At 40.2% G+C, this 16083-nt stretch overlaps 4 protein-coding genes across 6 annotated transcripts in view; 1 reads left to right on the plus strand and 3 right to left on the minus strand.

Annotated features, from left to right (window-relative positions):
- The window catches only part of epoa (erythropoietin a), a 6942-nt gene extending 4462 nt beyond the window's left edge, over positions 1-2480 (minus strand). The window contains exon 1 of one of the 2 annotated variants that reach the window (XM_034856958.1): positions 2316-2480. In XM_034856958.1, the coding sequence (XP_034712849.1) occupies positions 2316-2394 (79 nt within the window). In that variant the 5' untranslated portion in view covers positions 2395-2480. Of the gene's footprint in view, positions 1-1882; positions 2200-2315 lie in introns of those variants that run through there. The other variant, XM_034856960.1, reaches the window with a different exon arrangement.
- A 6570-nt stretch (positions 2481-9050) lies between these two features.
- Positions 9051-11948, minus strand: LOC117935240 (zona pellucida sperm-binding protein 3-like). Its single transcript, XM_034857374.1, is given in 11 exon segments — positions 9051-9195; positions 9374-9489; positions 9674-9765; positions 10011-10128; positions 10337-10576; positions 10736-10786; positions 10864-10991; positions 11038-11048; positions 11164-11389; positions 11391-11592; positions 11905-11948. Coding segments are annotated over 11 exon segments (1317 nt in total). The 3' UTR covers positions 9051-9106.
- ufsp1 (UFM1-specific peptidase 1 (non-functional)) lies at positions 11863-13468 on the plus strand. Its single transcript, XM_034856949.1, has one exon. The coding sequence runs from the start codon at positions 12029-12031 to the stop codon at positions 12782-12784; it is 756 nt and encodes a 251-aa protein (XP_034712840.1). The 5' UTR covers positions 11863-12028; the 3' UTR covers positions 12785-13468.
- Positions 13469-13602: 134 nt separating this feature from the next.
- Positions 13603-15313, minus strand: si:dkey-85k7.10 (endonuclease domain-containing 1 protein). 2 transcript variants are annotated; one of them, XM_034856948.1, is made up of 3 exons: positions 15182-15312; positions 14826-15151; positions 13603-14342 (listed from the first exon to the last, which is right to left on the minus strand). In XM_034856948.1, the coding sequence occupies exons 2-3, from the start codon at positions 15147-15149 to the stop codon at positions 13761-13763; spliced, it is 906 nt and encodes a 301-aa protein (XP_034712839.1). In that variant the 5' UTR covers positions 15150-15151; positions 15182-15312; the 3' UTR covers positions 13603-13760. The 2 variants fall into 2 exon arrangements, with proteins under 2 accessions (XP_034712839.1, XP_034712838.1); XM_034856947.1 differs by having other exon boundaries at positions 14826-15313.
- Between the last annotated feature and the right edge of the window lie 770 nt (positions 15314-16083).

Here is a 16083-nt window from a genome sequence, read left to right on the forward strand (position 1 = left end):
GAGCAAGCACTGAAATCCAGCAAACATGAACACACACAAATACATGCACATACATTTTGTTGTCAAATGTTTAACAGTCACTAGTAGTCTACTTATGGACGTGATATTCAAGAGTTATTTATGGGCTAACTATAAATTATTTACTCCAAATGAATTGTACTGTAAGCATTGTAGGGAATGAATGGGATTTATTACAAAGGACTTGACACAGGGAATAAATCCTACTGCACTGGACCTGTTTCCATCCTGTTGGCTGTTAAGTGGCTGCTCCACTTTAGTTAGACACTGGTAAATATAGACTTTCGTAAATTCTTCCACTTAAAAGTAAATTACAACATTTAAATCTTTGTGCATGTGGTCTTTTCTGGACCTCCTTTGATACTTTATACAAGGTCTTTTTACGTTATCGTTCAAGAGCAAAACTTCAGATCAACAATGTGGTCATAATCTTTAACCTGAACAAGTTCAGGCAAAGTGATGTCTGCACCTCGTTTCCATACACTCTGACATTTGCCACTTTAAATACCTTTAAATAAGAGTGTGTGACTCAGCTTGAGGATTATCGCTGAACTTTTCACCTCCGCCATTGCCTACGTGAGAATGTATCAATCTAAATACACACACAGAGAGTCTCTCTCTCTCTCTCTCTCTCTCTCTCTCTCTCTCTCTCTCTCTCTCTCTCTCTCTCTCTCTCTCTCTCTCTCTCTCTCTCTCTCTCCATTCTTCCTCTCTCTCTCCATTCTTCCTCTCTCTCTACATTCTACCATCATCAGATGCCAAAACCATGTTGTTATTTGAAATTAATAGCAGTGGTCCACAAGTGGCAGTGCTTTAAATAATGGCAAGCTTCCCTCCAGGTATGTGACAGATGCTTTGGAGAGATGGCCGGATGCTCACGTGAGCTGAAGCCTTCTGGCATTAGCTATTTTAACTTATTAATGTGAAACAGGTGCACAGAAAGAGCTCAGCAATTTAAACCAACTACTCAATGTATTAATGGCTAAATGTCAAGGGCTGATAAGGAGATGCTATATTTAAAGTGCATCTTAGGTATGGGATGTTTGCTTTTCAATGCTTTGCGACCTCCTTCCTATTTTGAATGGGTCTTCCCCGTGACAATGTGCAGAGTTGTAAAAAGGTAGTTATCAGTTGACACAGGTGTGACATCATTTCCTGTCTAGCTTTGCTGGAATCCCTTATAGCTGTCAGCCTTTGATAACCTTTGGTCTTTTCTGCTGACATAAGTACGTGACGACTGTGTCAACAACTGCAGATTCAGCTTTTTCATTCTAACTTTCCAGTCTGCTGTGTCATGCTAGAGAACAATGACGCAAGGTGTATTTTCCCATTGAACAAGACAGAAAAAGAAACAGGTCATTACTACTCAGCAGCTCCTCGTGACACCATTGTCTCTGCAGTTTATTGCAAAATTGTTAGTGGGAATCAAACCAAATCAAATAATACCTCAAAGATCCATATCCAATAACTACCCTACACACTATAATTAACTGAGTAGACCTTTTGGTCACAAATACCTTTCTCTATACAAATAGTGATTAAAAGATTACTATTAGTCTTTCTACTTTTGAATCACTCAAACTATTGCCATGCACTATGGTTAATCAATTCAATCATGATGCATGCAGAAAAAGGTCCTAAAACATGTAGGATGTGGAGTTTGGCACATGTCAAAGAGGAAGACCCAGACCTCCAAAGAGGCTTTAAATAATCTTAAGATTCAATATTCTCATACTCATAAATACACAGGGCATGTAAATACTTCAATGTATTCTACATTACTGAGCATATAGCACACAGGCATTTTACACAAAATAACGCACAAGACTACACAATATCGGCTAGTACAGGCGCTCACTCTTACCCGTTTTCTGCAACATTCGCAAACAGGTGCCACATCTTTTAAAAACATGGTGTGTTTAAATATAAGCACACGCTCTTGTCTCAAGTTAAAAGCACCGGTCAAATCCAATAAGTCCAACACACAACCCAGTGCGCGGCTCCCAGAGCTAGTCCGACCGGCATGTAAGTCCGTGTCACAAACGTGTGCTGCTGCGAGAGCAGTCACCTACCAGACTTTGCATCACTGCTGTGCTTTGGCAAAACCTTTTATTTACCTCCCCTAAGGATATAGAGATAACGTGATAGTCCGCACGGACGAGGACGCGCCTTTTTACGCACCACGGTGAGCGATAAAACATCAACCCATGCATGCAGTCCCCCTTTACGTAAAGCGTGAAAATAGATTAACTGTTCAAGCCGGTTTACAGAGAAAAAAAATCATGTCCATAACTCACTGGGAAACTCCATAGCGGTGTCCGCATAGCCCCTCACAGGGTCCTCGCGGTTTGTCCCATAGGTCCGTCTATTGCCCATTAATTGGAAACGAAGCTCTTTTGTGGATCTCCTGCACTTATTCGGTAGGTGTTTCTAAAAACTGATGCTGTTTGATTTTTTTATTGATGACTTTGAAAATAAAGTTGCATTGTTTCTATGACAATCTAAACTGCCTCCTCCCTTAAGTTTTCTCTCATTGTTACCCAAATAATAGACTATCCCTGTTTATAAAACGTTTGGCCTAACAAGTAAATAATGTCTCAAAAAAAGCCGCGTGGACCCTTCCCATCCATTGTTCGGATGGTTTTAAGAAACGGTCATTACAGTCGCCTATATTTTCAAAAACACTGATTGTGTAAATATCGATATTAGATATGAAATTAACTACGTGGTCCTGATTGTCAGAAACATTACGTTTCTTATTTTAGGACCATCCCAGGCATGTGTCACATGCCAGGCCAAATTCAGTGACCACAATGGTCAAATGACCACACAGAAATCAAGGTATCAAGTTTTGAAATAAACCTTTTCCCAATCTAAAAAGATGACACTGAGATTGTGAATGTATAGCCTACTGATCAGCAGCAGATCTGTAAACATGTATAGTTGTAGTACAGGAATAACTTGAACCCCCACGAAGCCAAAGCCAGTGAGTGCCTTCATTGTTAGAGGCAGTAGGGGATTGGACAGACCTCCTATGCTTGCTTGATTGCTTGATTAAAGCCGGCACCTTGTTAAAACTGTATGGAGCTCCAGCTGTAGGGGACAGAGACAGTTTGTGCTGTTTAGTGTGGGAAGTTTCACAAGTTCCTTGTGTGCATCTAATACAAAGTAAGTCCATCTTCAGTTGCTTATGGTTTATATTTACTATTTTATAGGATTAGCTTGGTTAAAGCAACATTTCGTAACTGTATTTACCTTAAAATAACGGCTTCAAAATCCTTTTGATGCTACACTGACTTGTAATAGGGAGAATGGTGCTGCGGTCGTTCCCACTACCACTGATTTTGGTGAAACTGGATCATATTTTATGGAGAAAATGTTTTTCTGGTTTTCCCTCTGTCCTCCAGCTGATCCTACTTCTTTAACTTTTAGTACTGCAGCTGCCATGCCATGGTACGCCATGCCACATAGTAGGTACGGTTGCATAATGTGTGAATACAACTGAGACTTCTTCAAACCATTGTGCCTTGAACTTTGACCCTCTTGGATTCTGGGTCAAAGTAGCCAGGAAAGCATGATTGCTTGCATACTGCAACATCAGACCAGATGCAGTAGACATACTGCAATTTACATATTATGCATTGGGACATTCTTAATCTTTTATTGGCATACTAAATGAGCGGAACAACTGCTCCAGCAGTTATGGTTTTGTTTATTCAAGCTAGATGTTTTTTTTCTGTGGCATCACAAGATTGAAACCAGTGCCTTTAGAGAAGTATGTCAGGAGAACTGCAGTCTTGCAGTCTCCATTTACAATTAATGAATAACAAATTAATTCAAATACTACCCATCTGCTTTTGTGAAATCCTATATCCAATAAAAAAAGAAATGTCAATGAGCTTGACATACCATTATGACCCCACGACCCTGGCTCAGGTATGTGGAGCAGCAAGGTTTTATCTGTACCATTCTCCCCAGTATATGCCACAGGAGAATGTAGGCTATTTTAAGGAATCTGTCCATGTTCCGCACAAGTGTTAGGGTTCATCCATGGTAGCATTCTGGGAATAGTTATGTCACCCAAAGACAAAGAGCCAGGATGGCATCACTGACTCTGTGCACAACATCAAATTTACTTGAATTATTCATGTTGTCAGATATCATTCAATAAAACTTAATACATTAAAATCTAGAGTAAATTGTAAATTATAGATTATTTATTAAGTAAGATTATTTTACAGTTCAGTGCATATGTGATGTTATGTAGCAATTCTATTCTCTGCACTGCATGTTTATGTCCCACGTTCCCCCATTAAACGGGTTAGGGAAATGTATTTTGAAATTTCCTGGAAGTCCATTTTGTGTGTCAGAGGCGGGGGTGTCTTCCAGAGGCTACAGGAGGCTTTACCATCAGCCAGGAAGTAAAAGTATGTTTGCACACACATTATCAGGAGCCAACATGCAATGTCAAGTAACACACAAATACTTGGAAACACTGATAAAAGTTATCAAACCCACACGTTTGCATGTTTACTATTTCATAAGCCTATGTACGGCGCATGTACGGTACGCACACATGCAAGTGCAAACAAGACAGAAGATATCAACATATTGATCTGTGATATTTACATTTATCTGTATGTAAAAAAAAATTAATTGGTCTTTTTTACATGTACATATTACTCTGATATGAGTCAGCTTTAATACTACATGGTTACCGCTGTGCTAAGCTGGGGACAATGTGGACAAATTGTTGCACTGTTTGCTCAAAGGGCTGTTTGCTTATGTCTGAGCCAACATGAGAGGGAGAGAGGAGAGGGAGACAAGGTACGTGCTGTGAGCCATGCTTCGTGATTGGGGTGGGAGGCAAGGGATGTGTGGGAGTGCGGGGCAGGGGCCTCCAGTCACAATGACTCCTTGATTATTGGATTTAAAGTGATTAGAGTAGGGGCGATGTAAATTTGGGGATGAACCCAAAGGAACTTTCATTGGTGGCCAGGCGTGATGCCTTCCTAACCTAAGGAGACGGCAGCTTTATCATACTATATACACTGTAGAAGACAGTGAAAGTGCACAGCTGTGTGTGTGTGTGTGGGTTTGGGTTTTACACTTTCTAATCCAGGTTTTGGGCTAGCAGCCAGCTAGGTCTACTCCTCTGGCGCGACACGAGACAGGAAGCTGACATAAAAGAATAGCGGGGACTGTCTGTGAGGGACACAGGAGCCAATGCAGGAGTCAAGACAGTCGAGTTCGGAAGTTATTGTTTCAGCTTGCTTCCATGGTGACAAGGATCTTATCCCTCTTACAGTCTCTAACATATTGTGATCCCATGGTGATGGCCACATGTGTGGAGACAGGAACTTCATCACTAGATTTTCTCCCTGCTGTCATTTTTCCCACGAATAAAGCTTCTTTGGAGCTACTTGCTGGTCAACACACAAAAAGACAAAATGTGTGTAACTGTATAGACCACCTCTGTGGCATTTTCATTTTTCTACTCCTGAAGAATGCAAAGATATGTGTTTCAACTTTCTCAGCTAAAATAGGTTAACTAGACTAAGAGTGTCCCCAGTGCCCAGACGTGTGGTGTTGAGAACTGAGGTTCATGTGCCAACAAGGTTTCTTTTTTTTTCTATTGGTCCATATTAGATGGGAAGAATACAATCAACAGGGCACACAACTGGAAAAAATGTAAAGCACTGGTTGATAACTTCTGAGTACTTACTTTAAAGTACTCATCCCATTGCTGACACTCAACATCCTCTGCATTTCTACATGTAGTTTACTTAAAGGAATTGCTTTTAAACCCTACCTGCGTAATACTGTAGCCTAACCATCTCCTTTCCCCAACCATGCTCCCTCCTTTTTCACCTTTGCCATCCAATATGTCCCTTAGCCCATGTCTTGTGTCCTCAGATATTTCCTATTCTCCAGCTGCCCTGTGAGTTATTATCTGGCTGTCTCATTCTCCCTCTTGCCAAGCTGACTTGTGTGGTATTATATCTGGCCTCGCTGTCCCGAGTCTCACACCTTCTGCTAGCCAATGACCCCCCCCACACACACACACACACACAGCTTTGTAGTGCTGTAGACTGACATTCCAACACAACCTTTCACCTCCATTTGTATTCTGTACTATCTGGGTATAAACATTTAGCACACATAATGTCTCCTTAGATGTGCACACATTGATTTTGACTTTCTCTTAGTTCGTCTGGTTGGGTTATTTACACATTTGTTTAACAACTAACTGAAAACATAAGCCTGATGGACAACATGACAATTGTCTAACATTAAGTGAATATCTGATTAATCCAGTATATGTGCGCTTCTAAAATTGACATCCACATAAAGTGGAGTAAAAACACTAAGGCATATTTGTGGGCTCAACATCTGTCTTGTTTTGCACAAGCCAAAATGCCAATTTCTGTTTTATCTAACCCACTTTATTTTTCTCTCACTGCATCAGCTCCACACAACTGCCTGTCTGCACTGTGAAGGTGTGCACTTCCCATTAGGTATGTTATCTCTCACCATACTAATCTCTGAGTGTGCACTTCATGTAGCCAAATATATATAAAAGTCCTGGTTTTAGTTCTGTCGCAATAGTATTAATTGTTTTTAAATGGAGACCACACATTAAAAAGCCTGATGCTCCCTGCTACATTGATATCTACATGTCTACATTAAGTAATTAGAATTCTTGTTTCATTGAATGTTTTGCAGATACTTTCAGAACATATTTGCTGTTCATAATAATGATAATACATTTTATTTATGGGTGCTTTTCTGGACTCTCAAGGTCACCTTACAGGACAAAAGTAATTCAAATAAACAGAACATTACTAAATACAGAGGAGTGGTGATGACGGTGTGAAAATATGTTTTTAAGTTTGTTTTGAAAAGGTAAAGCGAGTTAATGTTGTGTATGTTTGGTGGAAGGGAGTTCCAAAGGTGATGGGCAGAGCTGTTGAAGGCTCTGAACCCCATGGTTGCCAAATGGGCAGCAGGTGTAGTGAGACTAAATGGTGTGTGTGTATGTGTGTCTCTATGTGAGTGTGTGTTTGTGTGTTTGGGGTAAAGGAGGTCAATGAGATACAGAGGAGCGAGGTGAAAGGACCTTAACACTAAAATCAATGTTAAATGAGTAGTATAGAACCTGGAGACTGGGTTGCCTTTTTGTGAACCTAAACAATATTCAAAATGGCAATAAACATTACGCCTAAAACTCAGATACTCTAGAGTAATTCACCAGAGTTTGCAACTATTCTGTCCCTCTAGTTAAAAGTCCAAACTGTGTTTGAATCTTGTCCAAAGTAGGCCCTAAAGTCAACAGCTCCTCTTTGTGATCTATTTGATCTCATAGCCCAAATCTGAATATAATCCAGTGATGTTATGATCGTGTGTTTGTTGACTTCATCCTTAGGGCAAGATCTATCTTGCACGCTGAAGCAGTTAGCGATGGATAGTAATGCAGCTGAGGACATTAGTATCTCCCATGCAAAAGTGTGCTTGTCCCATAAATAATTAAGACAACAATCTAGGAGGACCTTGGTGTTGTAACTTTACCCTGTCTGTGTTGAGAGGCTCCAGCTAAGGGAGACATCAAACCAACCACAAACCAAACATCTGATGTGTAATGCCAAGACCAACACTTGCATCACATTCTCTAGTGAAACACATTAGTCACAACGTTCAATATAACATGGAACACTAAACACATAAATGAGCCAAGGGGTGAGGAGTAGGTAAACTTGTTCAATGCCTAAAAATAAGATTAAGAATCTTAACCATTTTAATTGGCCAGTTGTGGGAGGTACAGCTGCCAGAATACAATACTACTGAATCTGGGTGGCTAAGACTGAAGTTGGTGTACCTGGTTTTATCTGCATGAAAACTGACAGTGTGTTCACATTATCAAAATGATATTAAATTATATTTAACGCCTCACACTGGATGCACACAATTATTCTAAAACATTCCATTTGAAATATGTGCGATAAACTTAAATTATATGCAATAAATAGGTGTGTCCATATAATTTACCCAAGTTTCCCATTTCAACTGTATGTCTATTTCCATGTATATTACCCCATAAATATACTGTTCATTGTTCCAAACAACAATTTCATAGATAAGACACTAATGTCCAAGTGAATTAGACGTGCCAATGCGTCCTAAAGTGATCTGACATATACATTTTTGTAGTTTCTAAATATAACAAGTCACATTTGTGCAAACCACAAACGCAATAAAGCCTAACACCAGAGAAGTTGATGTTACTGCTTGGTTTCAACTAGTCCATTCACAAAATGATTGCTATACAAGAGAATTACATTGTTTCTTTGTTGATCTGTAAAGCAATTTCAAGGAAATCTTTTTGGATAACAGAATGGCGAGCATATTTTACATCCTAAAAAGATTCTCTTTAAAATGGAATAGGTAATTACGTTAATACAATGGCTTATTTTCAGGTATACTGATCAAGAAGTACTGTAGTCCTGATGTCATGAAATAAGACACTGCCCCATTAGATCTACTAAGTTTCCCATGTGGTCCGTCACGTTTCCTCTCCCGGAACCAAACACTTGTTTCTAGTGCAGACAGGGGATGTAAAGCACATACAGTGCATGGCTGCGTAGCTGTCCCATTCTTACTCAAATGTTTGTTTATTCTAGTGCGTATGTTGCCTCAGAGATATTTTAGGTTCCATTGTAGTTCTTCGTCTCTTAGTGGAAATTCCTCATGGGTTTGTTTTTGTGGCTATCAATTTTCATGGCTGAATGAAAAACTACCCATTCCTCTCTAATGAAAATACCTAGTGTGTCTCAGATGAGACACGCATTAATAAACAGGATTCCTGTTGTCACGTCAAAGACATTTAAATTTATTGAAATGAGAAAAATAGTTTCAAGGTATGTATTGTAGTAACTCCGTACCAATAACAAATTCATGTTTATTGTTGAATTTACAAAAATAAAACCACCACGGTGAAAATTGGTCTACATAACGTTCAGCCTTGAAGTCTCCTAGTTTTGGTCTTGACAGTCCCTTTACCTACCTAATTGTAAAGTTGGAAAAAGGCTCTTTAGTGACGGACTGACAGACGACCTGTCCAATGAGAGGGTGGCAGGGTGTGAAGTGGCCCAACTGTTGTGTCCGCCTCATGCTTCCTTACTGTAAAAAAAAAAATAAAGTAAAAAAGGCTAAGTTACCATGTAATTAAACATGCTACTTTAAGTAAACATCAATTAGACAAGTCACGGTCATGATATCCTTTACATTCAGCACAACAGGTCAAAAATAAAAATCCACCATTGTGTAGGTTGCATATGTTTATAAATGGCTGAGCAACCTGTATCTGGTTGAGTTGTGTGTCCAGTGTGGCCACTATTCTTCTCTTCTGTCTGTCTAAAGCAGTCAGAGTCACAGCATCCACACAGCGCATCGTCTCACTCTGTGGCATGCCAGCTAAATGACAGAAAGATCCTAATAAAAACACCTCAGCTAAGCTTGAGTGCATTTTATTAACTGAGGCATCCCAGCCTCAGTTAATAAAATGCACTTAAATTTAAAGCTCAAAATGAAAATCACATATAAGACCAAATCATGATAAACTGATTTAACAATTGAAAGGCACCAACAGCTTGCAAACCTGAATGTGGGCCTATGGAAGACGCAGGCTTTATGTAGGTGGCTTTGTGACTTGTGATTCAGAGTGGCCCTAATGTGGCAGCAGACAAACATCTAGAAGAAAGCCAAATTAATAAAATGCATCTGATCAAGGTTTTATTTCAACAATATCATAAATATCTTTGGGCCTTGATCAATTAAAAATGTATAATGCTTGTCAAACAATACTCTGTATTGTAGATGCAAAAGGAATACAATAATCACAATGAATCACACAAATAGCACCCTTTATGCTAAAACTATGGCTCAAATGAGTAAGGAGATAAGAACTGGCTACTGTCCAATGAGGTGGTTCTTACCTGTTCCCCGGACTCCTGGTTGAAGTGGAAGGCTTGGACACTAAAGCATAGTCTAATATCTTGCTCCCTAGGGAGGAATTTAGATGAAGATCCTGGCAATGCACTGTCCATAAGACATCTCTTAAGGAGAGGCAACACATGCTGAAATGATTTAAAGAACAGTCTTAAATGAAGACATGTGTCCAGCCTAGCTTCCCCTCCAACGTAGTCAGGTAAAAGTTGAAAGATGACTGGCTGTGAGTGAAACCTATCCATTCATTTGATTTAACCTTACATTTGATACCTGGATTGGAGTACTGCACTATAATAATAAGCTTTTGATTGACCCATGCTTGGTGATAAACTTGTAGCTGGGCAAGGAGAGCGAGTCAGGGTTTAGACTAGCAACACAGTAGTCCACGTATAGAGTGAGAGGAGGGTGCAGTGGAGCCTCCACGCTGGCCTCCAAAAACACTGCTTCCCCCTGCTGATACACTGAGGAACTACGCAGAGAGGTACAGTCATCAGCACAAGAACAAACATTTCTTTTAGTCCAGATGCCATAAATATTCCAGGGTTTTTCCTTGCTCGGAATAGGCCATACGGGGGACTACAGTACACACGTCAGTAACCATGATCAGTCAGCGTACAGTTAAGGCAAAGTGTTACCTTATATGACAGAAGTCTATGTATTCACCTGTAATTTCAAAACTGATTAAAAAAATTTAAATATTTAAATAAATCACCAGCCAGGTAGCCAGGTTGGGGTTAAAGCTTCTCCATTCACTGTCTGCTTTCTGAACTCAAACAAAGATAAGGCACTTGTTACACAATTACAACGTGTTGATGGCAACTCTTCAGGCACGTGCCTTACCTCTTATAATGGCACTCAGCAGGTATGACAGTAGTTGCCCCTCTAACTATCATGCTGCCTGGAGAGGTGGGAACCACAGCAGGAAACAGCACCAGCACGTTGGAATGCACAAGAAACTCACCATGAACCTGGATGGTAGCGAAAGAAATAAGTGAAACCATGAAGGAAAATAGCTTTACTCTGTGCTTCAATATTAAGCTTTTCATGTCTGACAGATTTATGAATGAAGTGGGTGTTTCTCTCTACACAAGAGAAACGTTATTATGTGGAGTTCTTCATGTAACCCCCCCTTACACTTACAGCCACATTCATGCAGCCCTGGAGAGATGACCATGACAGAGTCGGACACCGGTCTCTTCGCTTCGCAGGACCTCTGCTGGGTCGGGTTCGTTCCGAGTCGAAGATTCTCAGGTTTGAACGGAATACGGGTTTTCTTAAAAAACTGTGACTTTACGGTTATTTTCACCTCGACTTCTCCGCATTTTATTTCAAGTGCTACGCTTTCACGAGTTCCTGCATCCCTTTTTTTCAGCGAAGGAAACGCACACCGACAGCTAAAGCGTGAATAACGAGACGAATATTGTATATTTTATCAGGGTGGACGTTGTTTTCTTTTTCTTTTTTGGACGAAAAATCAAGCCAAAGATTAGTTGATAAGCGTGAAATAAATTACAACCAGGTGTGTTGGTTGCGACTTGTGCTCGCGTGCACTGATAGTGCTCGTGCCATCTTCAAAGACTGTTTAAAACGTTGTAAGTCTGAAACACCCAGAAAAACAAATAGCTAAACAACGACCTTAAAAGATGACATTACATAAAAAATATGATATAGGCCTAGACCATGAAATCCCACCAACTTATAATTAATTATTAGTGAAAGCTGAATTTGCTAGTGAAATATGTCATTGACGTTCTAATAGAAATTGATGAATTATGAATTAAAACGGAGCTGAAGAAAAGCTCCTGAAGGCATCAGGGAACAATTCTTTAGGCGGAACAAGTATTATCGCAAGTGCACCGAAGGGACTGTTGTTGCAGTTACACCAGAGAAATTCCGGATGAATCTATAATCTGTAACACATGCATGACAGTACCAATTTGAATTTAAATGCGTATTATGTGAGGTATAACCCGAAATGTGTGCTCGGTAGTTACAAATTGTCGAAATGGAGAAATCGGTTGTAGCAGCGGAATCGGAGGCGATTGACTGGGGAGGAAGTGGAGCTGAAGAGGGAAAGATTTTAAAGAAGACCAAAACCTTATCAAAGAATGTCCACACCGGCCTTCCTAATCCACTTCCAGATCCTGTGAAATGTTCTCTGATGAAAGGAGACTATCTCTACTTCCATTATGGATGTGATGGACACGACGACAGAGGCTGGGGATGTGGCTTCCGCACCATCCAGACAATGGCTTCCTGGCTCTGCCAGAACTGCTTTCCACTCCAGGACAAACCTAGATCTCCACCAAGTCTCCCAGACATCCAGCAAGCCTTAGTTGCTATGGGGGACAAACCAGGCTCGTTCTCATGCTCCAAGGAGTGGATAGGAACATTTGAAGCCTCCCTGGTCCTTGACTATTTCTATGATGTCCCCTGTAAAGTGGTACATGTTAGAGGTGGAGGGGCCGAGCTGGAGCATGTTGCAGTAGAAGAGCTCCATCAGCACTTTGAGAAGCATGGGTCTCCAGTCATGATGGGGGGGGACAAGGACAACTCTTCTAAGGGGATATTAGGGGTGTGCACCGGGGACAAGGGGAGCTACCTGCTTGTCCTTGACCCTCACTACTATGGATGTCAGCTAGAGAAGACCGAGCTGCAGAGGCGGGGGTGGGTGGCATGGAAAAGAGTGTCATCTCTGGATCAGTCCTCGTTTTATAATATGTGTATGCCTCAGACTGCAAGAAAAGGCAACACAAACTAAGTGACAGACCTATTACTGTTTAAGACTTACAAATGAAGTCTTATTTGTGAGGCTGGACTAGAGAAAGTGTCAGACTTTGTACTGCATTCTCAGTGCTTATAATTTAAAATGAGCTGTGGTGCCATCCTGTGGACTAAATTAATAATTACAATGTATTTTGATGAAGCAAAGGATTAAATAACTTTGTTAAAAACAAATTGATCTGTTTCTTCTATTGTCTTCCTATTAAAGTTCCATTGGATCTCAAATCTTCTTGGACATACATTAAGTGTTTTCCCTCAGTGGGTTCTTTTGTAGCTTCAAAGTAAAATTCTTTTTTAAAGTCTTTCCATGGTTTGACTATGCAAATTAAGGTAAATTATCCAAAATTCTGGATTAGGAAATAGGACATGATTGTTGTAGTGTGAGTGGCTGTAGCACTTTACAATATCAATATTGTAAATTTATTTAACAAGAAAATAAATTCACTTTAGGCATTGCAAATATTTTTGATTTTATTTGACTTTTTTTACAGTCAATAGTTTGTCATTTTTCAACCAAAATATGCTAAATGTTCTATGGTCCCAGCTTCTAAAATATGAAGATTTGCAGCTTTTCTTTGTCTGATGTGATGGTAAATTTAATGTCTTTTAATTTACAAATGTTGGTCTGAAAAAAACAAGCAATTTGCAACCCTCAGCTTTGGTTTCTGGGATATTGTATTGGACATTTAAACAATTTCTTCACGTTTAAGGGGCCGAACAGATTAATTGAAAATACAATCTGCAGAGAAATCTATAATGAAAATTGTTATTTTGACTTAATGAGAGACACTCCAATCAATTCCCAATTTTATTTCTTACAATATATATGATTTTATAACACAACTCCATGCATGTTTTGAGCTGCAACAACTCCAAACCTTTCCCCAGTGTTAAAGTAAATTTCTAACACATTTTTAAACTTGGATTATTACAGAGGTCCCACCCACTGTATCTCAGTTATCTGGCACACAGTCACTATAGAATATCTGGAAGTTCTTATCTACATCCATCCTCCCCTTGAGGAATTTCTCCAGGTTCTTGAGAGGAACTTCCACCATGTGGTTGTTGACACGATCGTTCATCCCATAAGCTGCAAACACAGGGAACTTGTAGCGCACAAAGTATGGCGCATTTTGGTCAAACTCAGTGCAGCAGTAGGCCGACCACATGTACTCAGGTACAGCCACGCGGTCCAGGTTGTTACGACGGATCGTGTGTCCCGAGGTGGTGACCCCCGTGACCACAAAGGCTTTGCCACGGCAGTAGTTGTTGAGACGTTTGCGGATGAGATCCTGGTGTTCGGCCCAGGGACCCATGTTGAACTCCCTGATCTGGGGTACCACGTTAGTCAAGCTGTAGGTAGAGGCTTTGTCCAGAGGGTCAGACTGATGCTCGTCAGGATTTAGCTGGCCACGCTCGTACTGAACCACATCAGCGTAGTCCTCCAGGACTGCTTGGGTGTCCTCAAAGTTCATATGCATGCTTGAAGATTGGGGGAATGGCTCCATGTTGCTGCTGCTTTTTTCTGAGGCAAGCTATAGAGGAAGAGAGACAAGGAGCACACACTATTGCAGAAAAAGTAGTTGAAAGTTGTATTACTTCTGAAAAGTTAGAGCAGAAAATATTTAGAGAGTTCTTCAAATTCAGACCTTTTACCACATTCACAAAAAATCATTTGCAAGTGACAGATTTGCATAACTACGTACTAGAGCATAAATGGCAACACTATCTTATTGAAGTAGCCGACTATTCACAGCCAATAAAGTAGCTTATCTTAAGCTTACTTGGTTGCCAGTAGCAATAGTAATGTAGTTGTCCCATCTCTTTTTACTGCTCGTTAGGTATTAATATTTGAAATGTTTGTGAGAATTTGTTTTCTGTCTAGTCATAATGCAATTCTTGATAAATGCATACAAATAATTATACACAATATGCTATTAGCTGAGACGGCAGAAGACAAGATGAAGACTGAAAACAGACGTCTACTGTTTGGACTTGGAGCTTGAAAGAACACTCACCTGGGGCTCAAACATCCAAGGGAAGTCCACCTTCTTCTCCCCATCTGACTTTTTGAATGTATAGGCTGAATAGATGGGGATGTGTTTGTGGGTGTCGTACAGGGTGACATAGCGGGGTTTATCCTCATACCTCTGGCAGATCTTTGTAAAGGAGTTGCTGAGGTAGCCTCTGGGCGGAGTGCCCATGTACAGAGAGTCCTTGCAGCGCTCCACATGGTTGAAGTCCCCCACCACTCCTGCCTGGGCCCCCTGCAGGAACACACACGTCAGGGTGGCCAAGACAGCCACCAGGGGTAAGGCACACTTCTCTGATGTAGGTATCATAATCATCATCTATGTCCTTTTAGACCTCCCTACGTCTGCTCGTCGGTCTCTCTTTCACACCTGTAACACACCACTGCCAATCCACTGTTGTCTGACAAGTACAGCCTCTGTCCCAGCTCTGTCATTATTTCCCTTATTGCCTCATCTGTACTCTGAAACTGGTCTCCCATTGTAAAGTCATTTCCATATATTCAAAGTTCCCTAGGTGTTGTAGCAGTAATTCAGAAGGAGTGAATGTTATCACTCTAGGGTGCAATTTACCAACTGTGAGCAGCAGACATAAAAAATGATGCTGACTTGACTTCGGGATGCATGACAAATCCTTCAAGCTGTGCACAAATATCTTTATTAATGACGTCTTGCATTTTGTGTTGTTTTTTGTGTGTTGAGACAGAGGGTTACAGAGTGAGAACAAAAGACACAAAAAATATTAGAGATGCAGGCTGGCAAGTATGTATGTACTGTATCTACATTAGAATTTCAAAACTGTGTCATATAAGAAGGAGATGGGATCCCCTACCTTTACACTGCAGATTTTTTTCTAAATTTCTACAAATGCAAATCAGTTTACCAGCTGTGGCCTCTAAATTAACCATCTTCACCCAGTGTGAAGGACAATGATCTACAATCTGTAGTTATTGTCAGAGGGACTACAACAGCAGTGATCGCATAAAAAGGCTTTGTTAAGTTTAGTTTTTAGTTTAGTTATAATGCTGGTGCTGGAATATACTGTGGTGATTTCATGTAGGACAATAGGACAAATATGAAAGAATATAGGTGGAAAGTATGAAATGATTTTAGAGTTTCATCTCTAAACAAAACAAAACAAAACAGTTTTCATTTTATTTTTGGGATTCAGAGCAAGCAATATGTAAAATATTGTAATCTGAAAATAAAGCTTCAAAGACTGGTTAGTCACAATTTGCAAAGGTTT

Source organism: Etheostoma cragini, chromosome 19, assembly GCF_013103735.1.
Source record: "Etheostoma cragini isolate CJK2018 chromosome 19, CSU_Ecrag_1.0, whole genome shotgun sequence".
Taxonomy (NCBI): domain Eukaryota; kingdom Metazoa; phylum Chordata; class Actinopteri; order Perciformes; family Percidae; genus Etheostoma; species Etheostoma cragini.

Bases quoted from the DNA above. Each gene is read 5' to 3' on its own strand.
- ufsp1 (XM_034856949.1), top strand. From the start codon at position 12,029: ATGGAGAAATCGGTTGTAGCAGCGGAATCGGAGGCGATTGACTGGGGA.
- si:dkey-85k7.10 (XM_034856947.1), bottom strand. From the start codon at position 15,158: ATGATGATTATGATACCTACATCAGAGAAGTGTGCCTTACCCCTGGTG. The intron at 14,343-14,825 runs GTGAGTGTTCTT...CTTCCTCTATAG, and splicing joins CTTGGATGTTTGAGCCCCAG to CTTGCCTCAGAAAAAAGCAG.